Source organism: Oryzias latipes, chromosome 10 (genome assembly GCF_053564925.1).
Source record: "Oryzias latipes strain Hd-rR chromosome 10, Olatipes_Hd-rR_3.1".
NCBI lineage: Eukaryota > Metazoa > Chordata > Actinopteri > Beloniformes > Adrianichthyidae > Oryzias > Oryzias latipes.
Window position 1 is genome coordinate 34,770,161 of NC_136246.1, and position 11,391 is coordinate 34,781,551.

General features: G+C 47.8%; 1 protein-coding gene across 1 annotated transcript; it reads right to left on the reverse strand.

The window, feature by feature from the left end:
• Nucleotides 1-9,929: 9,929 nt before the first annotated feature.
• Nucleotides 9,930-11,391, reverse strand: ltc4s (leukotriene C4 synthase). The gene is made up of 5 exons (XM_004084926.5): nucleotides 11,192-11,391; nucleotides 10,911-11,010; nucleotides 10,692-10,762; nucleotides 10,537-10,618; nucleotides 9,930-10,138 (listed from the first exon to the last, which is right to left on the reverse strand). Exons 1-5 carry the CDS (start codon nucleotides 11,247-11,249, stop codon nucleotides 9,997-9,999), a joined length of 453 nt encoding a protein of 150 aa, XP_004084974.1. The 5' UTR covers nucleotides 11,250-11,391; the 3' UTR covers nucleotides 9,930-9,996.

The window sequence follows — 11,391 nt, forward strand, 5'->3', positions numbered from 1 at the left end:
ATTGAAGCAGGAAGTCCGAATCTGTGAAGATCTAATTTAACCGAACCGCAGCTGCTCTATTCCCGTGTTCCTCCGCGTAGCTGATAGATTGCAGTTTAAACTGTGCCTCATAATCGTGTCTCTTTGCATTTCCAGGGTTTCCAAACGAAGTTGTTCTGCATTATTCACATATCTGCTCCTTTGTACTATGGGGGGGGGGGGGGGGGTCTTCTTTCACGGCCTTATGGTTGTGAAAGTACTGAATATAGAAAATATGATAAAAGGCAGAGAGCCGCACGCAGTTCAAGAGCCGCCTGTTAACCCCCCCCCCCCGCACTGAAAAATGAAGGTCCCGCCCCTCTGCCTCGCCGATAGGCCATGCAAATTTCAGCCAATCAGATCAACCAGAAAGGTTCCTGCCCCAAAAGTGACAAAAACGCCCCCTTAACGTTTTTAACTTGAGCGTAAATCCAGATGAGCGCGCAAAAAGGAACTGACCGCGCAAGATCACTTCTCAGTTAGAATTGCGCCTGCGCGGTTTTAAGGTTCACTCACTCAGTTCCTAAATACGCCCGCTTAGTTATCTTTACGCCCTTTCAGTTTATGGCAGATTTGTAGTTCCATAGTGTCAGTTCGGTTCTGACTCCTCCCACTCCAGAATCTTTCAACAATCACTAATGTAGAAGAACAGCAGTTTGATGCCGAACATTTTAAAATAAGTCTGTTTTTCTTCTGTGAAACTTCTGGCCCCATGTTTCAGAAACCTCATCCTGCTGCTCCTGAACCTCGTTGATTCCGTATCTCAGATGTCCTGCAGCTCATTCTGGACCTCCAGGCTCATCCTGGACCTCCAGGCTCATCCTGGACCTTTAGGCTCATTCTGGACCTCCAGGCTCATCCTGGACCTTCAGGCTCATCCTGGACCTCCAGGCTCATTCTGGACCTTCAGGCTCATCCTGGACCTTCAGGCTCATTCTGGACCTCCAGGCTCATTCTGGACCTCCAGGCTCATTCTGGACCTTCAGGCTCATCCTGGACCTCCAGGCTCATCCTGGACCTTCAGGCTCATCCTGGACCTTCAGGCTCATTCTGGACCTTCAGGCTCATCCTGGACCTTCAGGCTCATTCTGGACCTCCAGGCTCATTCTGGACCTCCAGGCTCATTCTGGACCTTCAGGCTCATCCTGGACCTCCAGGCTCATCCTGGACCTTCAGGCTCATCCTGGACCTTCAGGCTCATTCTGGACCTTCAGGCTCATCCTGGACCTTCAGGCTCATTCTGGACCTTCAGGCTCATCCTGGACCTTCAGGCTCATTCTGGACCTCCAGGCTCATTCTGGACCTCCAGGCTCATTCTGGACCTTCAGGCTCATCCTGGACCTCCAGGCTCATCCTGGACCTTCAGGCTCATTCTGGACCTCCAGGCTCATCCTGGACCTCCAGGCTCATCCTGGACCTCCAGGCTCATCCTGGACCTTCAGGCTCATTCTGGACCTTCAGGCTCATCCTGGACCTTCAGGCTCATCCTGGACCTCCAGGCTCATCCTGGACCTCCAGGCTCATTCTGGACCTTCAGGCTCATCCTGGACCTCCAGGCTCATTCTGGACCTTCAGGCTCATCCTGGACCTCCAGGCTCATTCTGGACCTTCAGGCTCATCCTGGACCTCCAGGCTCATCCTGGACCTCCAGGCTCGTTCTGGACCTTCAGGCTCATCCTGGACCTCCAGGCTCATCCTGGACCTCCAGGCTCATTCTGGACCTTCAGGCTCATCCTGGACCTCCAGGCTCATTCTGGACCTTCAGGCTCATTCTGGACCTTCAGGCTCATTCTGGACCTTCAGGCTCATTATCCAATAATAATCCAATAATCTCTGCCAATTTCCAACCTTCCCTTCATTTCCAAAATTCTAGAGCAAATAGTCGCCTCTCCACTCTATGATCATCTGAAACAATAATCTTCTGGAACCTTTTCAGTCTGGTTTCCGCCCCCCCCCCCCCCCCCCCCCCCACACACACACACACACAGCACTGAAACTGCTCTCCTCAAGATCACCAATGATCTTCTCATTGCAGCTGATTTTGGCCTCCTCACCATCCTCATCCTCCTTGACCTGAGTGCAGCCTTTGATACCATTTCTCACTCCATCCTCTTCCAAAGGCTCTCCTCCCCCTGCATCACCTCCACCCCCCTCCGTTGGTTTCAATCCTACCTCTCAGACCGAACCCAATTCATTCATCTTAAATCATTTAAATCTCAGCCCTCCTCTGTCTCTTCTGGTGTCCCCCAAGGTTCTGTCCTTGGTCCTCTTCTCTTCATTACTTATCTTCTTCCCCTTGGCAATATTTTCCGTAAATTTAATGTTAATTTTCACTGTTTTGCGGATGACACCCAGCTCTATGTATCAAGCAAACCTGACTCCTGTCTTCCACCCTCCTCTCTCCACTCCTGTCTGTCTGAAATCAAAAACTGGTTCACCTTAAACCTTCTCAAACTCAATAGTGATAAACCGAGCTACTTCTCGTTGGTTCCAAATCCACCCTCTCCAAAGCCACAAGTCTAACTCTTTCCATTGATTCGTCTTCTGTCTCCCCCTCCCCTCAGGTGAAGAGTCTGGGTGTCATCCTAGATAGCTCATTATCTTTTCAGTCCCACATCAATAACATTACTCGGTCAGCACATTTCCATCTATGTAACATTAATCGTCTACGCCCCTCCCTCACTGTCCCCTCTGCTTCTATCCTGGTTCACAGTCTGGTCACTTCCCGTCTAGACTACTGTAATTCTCTCCTCTTTGGTCTCCCCCAAAAAACCCTCAATGAGCTTCAATTGGTCCAGAACTCAGCTGCCCGCATCATCTCCAGAACCCCCTCCTTCAGTCATATCACCCCGGTTCTCCACCAGCTGCACCAGAACCTCCAGAATCCAATTCAAACTCCCCCTGTTCACCTTTAAGGCCCTCCATAACCTGGCTCCTCCTTATCTCTCCGACCTCATCCATGTCAAAACCCCCTCTCGTTATCTTCGGTCCTCCTCTTCTGTTCAGCTCTCTGTCCCTCCGGCCCGACTCGTCACCATGGAAACCAGAGCCTTCAGCTGCTCGGCTCCCAAACTCTGGAACTCCCTCCTGATCTCCGTAACATAGACTCTCTTCCTACTTTCAGATCTAAACTCAAAACCCATCTGTTCATTTCTGCCTTCCCATCCTGATTCACTTTTAATTTTAATCTATTATTTTTATTGTGTTTTTAATGTCTATTTTAACCTTTGTTTTGTAAAGTGTCCTTGGGTTTCTTGTAAGGCGCTTTAAATAAAATGGATTATTATTATTATTATCCTGGACCTTCAGGCTCATTCTGGACCTTCGGGTTCCTTCTGGACCTTCAGGCTCATTCTGGTCCATCAGGTTCTCGATCTTCTGTTGTTTTGGAGGGAACCTGTGATCCTATTCCACTAAAATCTTCTATGAACATCAGACTCTCCAGGATCCTCTATAAATTCTGAATTATTTCCATGTGAAGCTCTGGGATGGGATCGTTCTGGGCCACCCCCCCCCCCCCCTCCCAGGACCTGGAGCTCCAGGCTGTGGAGGAGCGGTCTGCCAGAAGGTGCTGCAGACTGTCTGAGCTCATGGATTAACTGCCTCTGCAGGATGGAACTATCTCCAGGTTCCTCGCTGACTCGGGCCGTTTGCAGAAAGCTCTTAATTGGATCATGAGGCTGAGGGCGTGGCCAACAGGCTGCAGAGGGAATGAGTTTCTAGATCTGGTGCTCCGTCAGAAGACCTCTTCCTCCACCTTCATCTTCTCCACCGTCTCTTCACACCTCCAACCGGCTCTTCCAGGCCCAAGAGCCCTGCCCGGTTCGGAGAGAACCTCTCCACATTTACAGAAAAACTGTTTGGTTCTAGAAGTTTCTGTGCCGTCTGACCTGATAGAAAATGTTGACTGACTGAGACCTTCCATGTCCCAAAGCCAAGTTCCATGACCGGGGATCCGGCCTAAAGGTCTTTGCTATGCAGTCCATGTGGACTCAGAGATCCAGATCCTGTTCTGTGACTCGGGTCCAGACGGTCAGACATTCATGATCCTTCATGAGGAGAAGCTGGTCTGCTGCTTCAGTGAACGGGAACATGTGGACATTAAGGTCAACCATCCAGAAAACTCTGATCCTGCAGTTGGGTGAGCTGCTACACTGAGGTCACGATTGGGATGGGCGGAGCCTTCTGATGGTGGGCGGGGCCTTGATAGGAGGAGGCTGCAGTGGCAGAGAGTGAAGCAGCTGCTGTTGGATGGAAACTTGTTCTGATGCTGAAAACAACTGCTGCCAGACACACAAGAACACGCTAAAAATACACACTATCACACATTCCACACGCGAGGAGGCCAGCAGTGTGTGTGTGTGTCAGTGTGTGTGTGTGTATCAGTGTGACTTGGTGTGTGTGTGTATATCAGTGTGACTTGGTGAGTGTGTGTATCAGTGTGACTTGGTGTGTGTGTGTGTATCAGTGTGACTTCGTGTGTGTGTGTATCAGTGTGACTTGGTGAGTGTGTATCAGTGTGACTTGGTGAGTGTATATCAGTGTGACTTAGTGTGTGTATATCAGTGTGACTTGGTGTGTGTGTGTATATCAGTGTGACTTGGTGTGTGTGTGTATCAGTGTGACTTGGTGTGTGTGTGTATATCAGTGTGACTTGGTGAGTGTGTGTATCAGTGTGACTTGGTGTGTGTGTGTGTATCAGTGTGACTTGGTGAGTGTGTGTATCAGTGTGACTTGGTGTGTGTGTGTGTATCAGTGTGACTTGGTGAGTGTGTGTATCAGTGTGACTTGGTGTGTGTGTGTGTATCAGTGTGACTTCGTGTGTGTGTGTATCAGTGTGACTTGGTGAGTGTGTATCAGTGTGACTTAGTGTGTGTATATCAGTGTGACTTGGTGTGTGTGTGTATCAGTGTGACTTGGTGTGTGTGTGTGTATCAGTGTGACTTGGTGTGTGAGTGTATATCAGTGTGACTTGGTGTGTGTGTGTATTAGTGTGACTTGGTGTGTGTGTATCAGTGTGACTTGGTGTGTGTGTGTATCAGTGTGACTTCGTGTGTGTGTGTATCAATGTGACTTCGTGTGTGTGTATCAGTGTGACTTAGTGTGTGTATATCAGTGTGACTTGGTGTGTGTGTGTGTATCAGTGTGACTTGGTGTGTGTGTGTATCAGTGTGACTTCGTGTGTGTGTGTATCAATGTGACTTCGTGTGTGTGTATCAGTGTGACTTGGTGTGTGTGTATCAGTGTGACTTGGTATGTGTGTGTGTATCAGTGTGACTTGGTGTGTGAGTGTATATCAGTGTGACTTGGTGTGTGTGTGTATTAGTGTGACTTGGTGAGTGTGTATCAGTGTGACTTGGTGTGTGTATATCAGTGTGACTTGGTGTGTGTGTATATCAGTGTGACTTGGTGTGTGTGTGTGTGTGTGTATCAGTGTGACTTGGTGTGTGAGTGTATATCAGTGTGACTTGGTGTGTGTGTGTATTAGTGTGACTTGGTGTGTGTGTGTATATCAGTGTGACTTGGTGTGTGTGTATCAGTGTGACTTGGTGTGTGAGTGTATATCAGTGTGACTTGGTGTGTGTGTGTGTATTAGTGTGACTTGGTGTGTGTGTGTATATCAGTGTGACTTGGTGTGTGTATATCAGTGTGACTTGGTGTGTGTGTGTATTAGTGTGACTTGGTGAGTGTGTATCAGTGTGACTTAGTGTTTGTATATCAGTGTGACTTGGTGTGTGTGTGTATATCAGTGTGACTTGGTGTGTGTGTGTGTATCAATGTGACTTCGTGTGTGTGTATCAGTGTGACTTGGTGTGTGTGTATCAGTGTGACTTGGTATGTGTGTGTGTATCAGTGTGACTTGGTGTGTGAGTGTATATCAGTGTGACTTGGTGTGTGAGTGTGTATCAGTGTGACTTGGTGTGTGTGTGTATTAGTGTGACTTGGTGAGTGTGTATCAGTGTGACTTGGTGTGTGTATATCAGTGTGACTTGGTGTGTGTGTATATCAGTGTGACTTGGTGTGTGTGTGTGTGTGTGTATCAGTGTGACTTGGTGTGTGAGTGTATATCAGTGTGACTTGGTGTGTGTGTGTATTAGTGTGACTTGGTGTGTGTGTGTATATCAGTGTGACTTGGTGTGTGTGTATCAGTGTGACTTGGTGTGTGAGTGTATATCAGTGTGACTTGGTGTGTGTGTGTGTATTAGTGTGACTTGGTGTGTGTGTGTATATCAGTGTGACTTGGTGTGTGTATATCAGTGTGACTTGGTGTGTGTGTGTATTAGTGTGACTTGGTGAGTGTGTATCAGTGTGACTTAGTGTTTGTATATCAGTGTGACTTGGTGTGTGTGTGTATATCAGTGTGACTTGGTGTGTGTGTGTGTATCAGTATGACTTGGTGTGTGAGTGTATATCAGTGTGACTTGGTGTGTGTGTGTATTAGTGTGACTTGGTGAGTGTGTATCAGTGTGACTTAGTGTGTGTATATCAGTGTGACTTGGTGTGTGTGTGTATATCAGTGTGACTTGGTGTGTGTGTGTATTAGTGTGACTTGGTGAGTGTGTATCAGTGTGACTTAGTGTGTGTATATCAGTGTGACTTGGTGTGTGTGTGTATATCAGTGTGACTTGGTGTGTGTGTGTGTATCAGTGTGACTTGGTGTGTGAGTGTATATCAGTGTGACTTGGTGTGTGTGTGTATTAGTGTGACTTGGTGAGTGTGTATCAGTGTGACTTAGTGTGTGTATATCAGTGTGACTTGGTGTGTGTGTGTATATCAGTGTGACTTGGTGTGTGTGTGTGTATCAGTATGACTTGGTGTGTGAGTGTGTATCAGTGTGACTTGGTGTGTGTGTGTATATCAGTGTGACTTGGTGTGTGTGTGTATTAGTGTGACTTGGTGAGTGTGTATCAGTGTGATTTAGTGTGTGTGTGTATATCAGTATGACTTGGTGTGTGAGTGTATATCAGTGTGACTTGGTGTGTGTGTGTGTATCAGTATGACTTGGTGTGTGAGTGTATATCAGTGTGACTTGGTGTGTGTGTGTATTAGTGTGACTTGGTGAGTGTGTATCAGTGTGACTTAGTGTGTGTATATCAGTGTGACTTAGTGTGTGTGTGTATATCAGTATGACTTGGTGTGTGTGTGTATTAGTGTGACTTGGTGAGTGTGTATCAGTGTGACTTGGTGTGTGTGTGTGTATCAGTATGACTTGGTGTGTGAGTGTATATCAGTGTGACTTGGTGTGTGTGTGTATTAGTGTGACTTGGTGAGTGTGTCAGTGTGACTTAGTGTGTGTATATCAGTGTGACTTGGTGGGTGTGTATATCAGTGTGACTTGGTGTGTGTGTGTGTATCAGTGTGACTTGGTGTGTGAGTGTATATCAGTGTGACTTGGTGTGTGTGTATTAGTGTGACTTGGTGTGTGTGTGTATATCAGTGTGACTTGGTGAGTGTATATCAGTGTGACTTGGTGTGTGTGTGTATTAGTGTGACTTGGTGAGTGTGTATCAGTGTGACTTAGTGTGTGTATATCAGTGTAACTTGGTGTGTGTGTGTATATCAGTGTGACTTGGTGTGTGTGTGTGTGTGTATGTGTGTGTGTATCAGTGTGACTTGGTGTGCGAGTGTATATCAGTGTGACTTGGTGTGTGTGTGTATTAGTGTGACTTGGTGTGTGTGTGTATATCAGTGTGACTTGGTGTGTGTGTATCAGTGTGACTTGGTGTGTGTGTATATCATTGTGACTTGGTGTGTGTGTGTATCAGTGTGACTTGGTGTGTGTAGGAAACAGAAGCTGTGTAATTAGTGTTTATTTGTGTGTGTATCAGTGTGACTTGGTGTGTGTGTGTATATCAGTGTGACTTGGTGTGTGTGTGTGTATCAGTGTGACTTGGTGTGTGAGTGTATATCAGTGTGACTTGGTGTGTGTGTATTAGTGTGACTTGGTGTGTGTGTGTATATCAGTGTGACTTGGTGAGTGTATATCAGTGTGACTTGGTGTGTGTGTGTATTAGTGTGACTTAGTGTGTGTATATCAGTGTGACTTGGTGTGTGTGTGTATATCAGTGTGACTTGGTGTGTGTGTATTAGTGTGACTTGGTGTGTGTGTGTATTAGTGTGACTTAGTGTGTGTATATCAGTGTGACTTGGTGTGTGTGTGTATATCAGTGTGACTTGGTGAGTGTGTATCAGTGTGACTTAGTGTGTGTATATCAGTGTGACTTGGTGTGTGTGTGTGTATCAGTGTGACTTGGTGTGTGAGTGTATATCAGTGTGACTTGGTGTGTGTGTATCAGTGTGACTTGGTGTGTGTGTGTATATCAGTGTGACTTGGTGTGTGTGTGTGTGTATCAGTGTGACTTGGTGTGTGAGTGTATATCAGTGTGACTTGGTGTGTGTGTATTAGTGTGACTTGGTGTGTGTGTGTATATCAGTGTGACTTGGTGAGTGTATATCAGTGTGACTTGGTGTGTGTGTGTGTATCAGTGTGACTTAGTGTGTGTATATCAGTGTGACTTGGTGTGTGTGTGTATATCAGTGTGACTTGGTGAGTGTGTATCAGTGTGACTTAGTGTGTGTATATCAGTGTGACTTGGTGTGTGTGTGTATATCAGTGTGACTTGGTGTGTGTGTGTGTATGTGTGTGTGTATCAGTGTGACTTGGTGTGCGAGTGTATATCAGTGTGACTTGGTGTGTGTGTGTATTAGTGTGACTTGGTGTGTGTGTGTATATCAGTGTGACTTGGTGTGTGTGTATCAGTGTGACTTGGTGTGTGTGTATATCATTGTGACTTGGTGTGTGTGTGTATCAGTGTGACTTGGTGTGTGTAGGAAACAGAAGCTGTGTAATTAGTGTTTATTTGTGTGTGTATCAGTGTGACTTGGTGTGTGTGTATCAGTGTGACTTGGTGTGTGTGTGTGTATCAGTGTGACTTAGTGTGTGTAGGAAACAGAAGCTGTTGTGTAATCCTGAAACTCTCTCTGGACTTTAAGTAGAAACTCTTGGTTTCTTTAACATCCAGGTGTTCGTTTATTCCGTAGCTGAAGGTTATTTACTCTTTCTGGGATCAGGACGGCCTCCAGGTCGGTGTGGGCGGAGCTCTTGTTCCAGTAGAAAATCCTCCGCCTGTATTGATCCTCACAGCTGATGGATCAGGAGGTCAAAGGTCATCCTGAGCAGAACCTTTCCCGCTCCCAGAGGTTTTTGTTTGGCGCCACCTGCTGGTAAATGTCAGCGTCTGAACCGCTGAGTCCATCTTCATTTGGAATAAACTCATCGGATCACAAACGGGTGACCAACGGGACCGGACGGTCCCGACTGCTCGGGTCACAGGCTCATCAGAACCCAAGCTGCCCGTGAAGACCGTGAACGCTCCAGAGCAGTGGTCCCCAACCACCGGGCCTCAGCCCGGTATCGGTCCGCGGGACACTTGGCACCGGGCCGCGGTAAATTTTGGCACCGGGAAGCACAGAAAGAAAAAATAATTTAGATTTTATTGTGGGTTTTTTTTTAACGAAAAAAACGTTTTATTTTGAAAAGTGACCGGATTCTCTCTGTTACATCCGTCACACTTACCATAGCAACCAGAGTGTGTCGCGGTAGAAACGATGTTGCTCATGTGATGTTGCTGGTGTGACGTTATGAGGACACCGCTAATAAAGTTGCACATGATTACACAGTGGATTTACGTTCATTATTATTATTGTTATTATTATTACTAAAGAGAAAATTCCACCCCCGGTCCGCGGTAAACGTGTCTTGCGTTGTACCGGTCCGCGGTGACAAAAAGGTTGGGGACCACTGCTCTAGAGCGCTTCTGCAGTCGCTATGGAAACGGTAACGCCCACTGTGATGCAGCTGAAGAGGCTGGGAGGAGGAGGAGCCACGACACAACAAACGCCAGAAGAGCGAAGGAACGAGATCTTTATTGGTCTGATGGAGCAGAACATCAGCAGCAGAACCCTGAAGCAGACGTCTCAGAGCGGGCTGAGGGCAGAACCGAGCTCCTGCAGCAGGTCCACATTCAGGTAAACCCGAAGGAACGTCAGCAGGATCCCAACCGCTGACAGGCCGATCAGAACCCACAGAACCTGGGCGCTGAAGTAGAGCGGAGCCAGCCTGGAAAGAAACACGGACCTGAGACAGCGGACCAAAGCAATGCTCCAGAACTTCAGCAGAACCGGCTCTCCTTTGAAGCTAAAGGTTAAGGCCGAAGATTTCCAGAATTCTGTCAGAAATCGACAGAGAGAGTGAATTAGAATGACATACATCATCATCATCCATCCATCATCCATCCATCCATCCATCAATCATCCATCCAAACATCCATCATCTTTCATTGATCATTTCATGACTGGACATCCATCATCTCACAAAGCTTTCCGATGAAGAAAACAGACAGATGAGGAAATGCGCCGCCGTCTGGTGAGACCAGGAGCTGCACTCAGCTGAGGGTTCTGGCTGTTCTTCTCTCAGTAAGGACCTGACCCGGTTCTGGTGGGTCTGCTCATACTCACCGTCCCTGCGCAGACGCAGAATATCCCCAGAAGTAGCGCAGACGTCCGTACAGATACAGCAAACCGCAGACGGCGGACAGACCTGAAACACATGCAGAGTGACAGCAGGGGGCGCACACGCGTTACGACTGCAGGTGCAGCTGCTGACGCCTCACCTGGACTGAGGAAGAGTCCAGCCAGCCACAGCACAGTGAGGAAGATGGGAAAGTACTCAGAGCAGTTGGCCCTGCGGAGGAACAGAAGCTGTGAGATCTTCTGAAAAAAGAAAGCTCCGCCTCCAGCAAGGCATTGCTGGAGGCGGAGCTTCAGCTGGCACTTTACTACCAGCAGCTCAGACCAAAGTCCAGCTGAAACCAAACAAAGGATTTACTGACTGAGCTCTGAAGATCCTCTGGAACTCTGGGGGGCCGCCGGTGTCAGGAGGAGAAACAGAGAACTTCCTGCGAGCATAAATGACCTGCAGGGAGAAATAAGCTGCAACAGAAACCCGGTTCCATCAGACCCGGTTCTGCACATCGCTTCTCTATCCTGAGATCTTCTCTGGACTCTGGCTGCTGGATTTATGAGTTCTAACTCATAAATGTTCTCCGCACAGTTTGGTTCTGTTATCCGACCCAGTCAGCAGAATCTGGACCCCCCCACCACGCCCTCCTACCTTGCTCCAGGACTCCCAGCAGGGTGACGGCACCGAGGCCCACGGCGTCCTCCAACATCTCTGCAGAGGTTAGGACTGAGGCAGATGGGAGCACAGAGAGCTTACCTGCTGGGGGGCGGAGCCAGAGCTGACAGAACACACCTTTGTGAATGCAGGGCTCGCCGCTGCTCGTCACCTTCGGTGTAGGGTTCTGTTTTCAC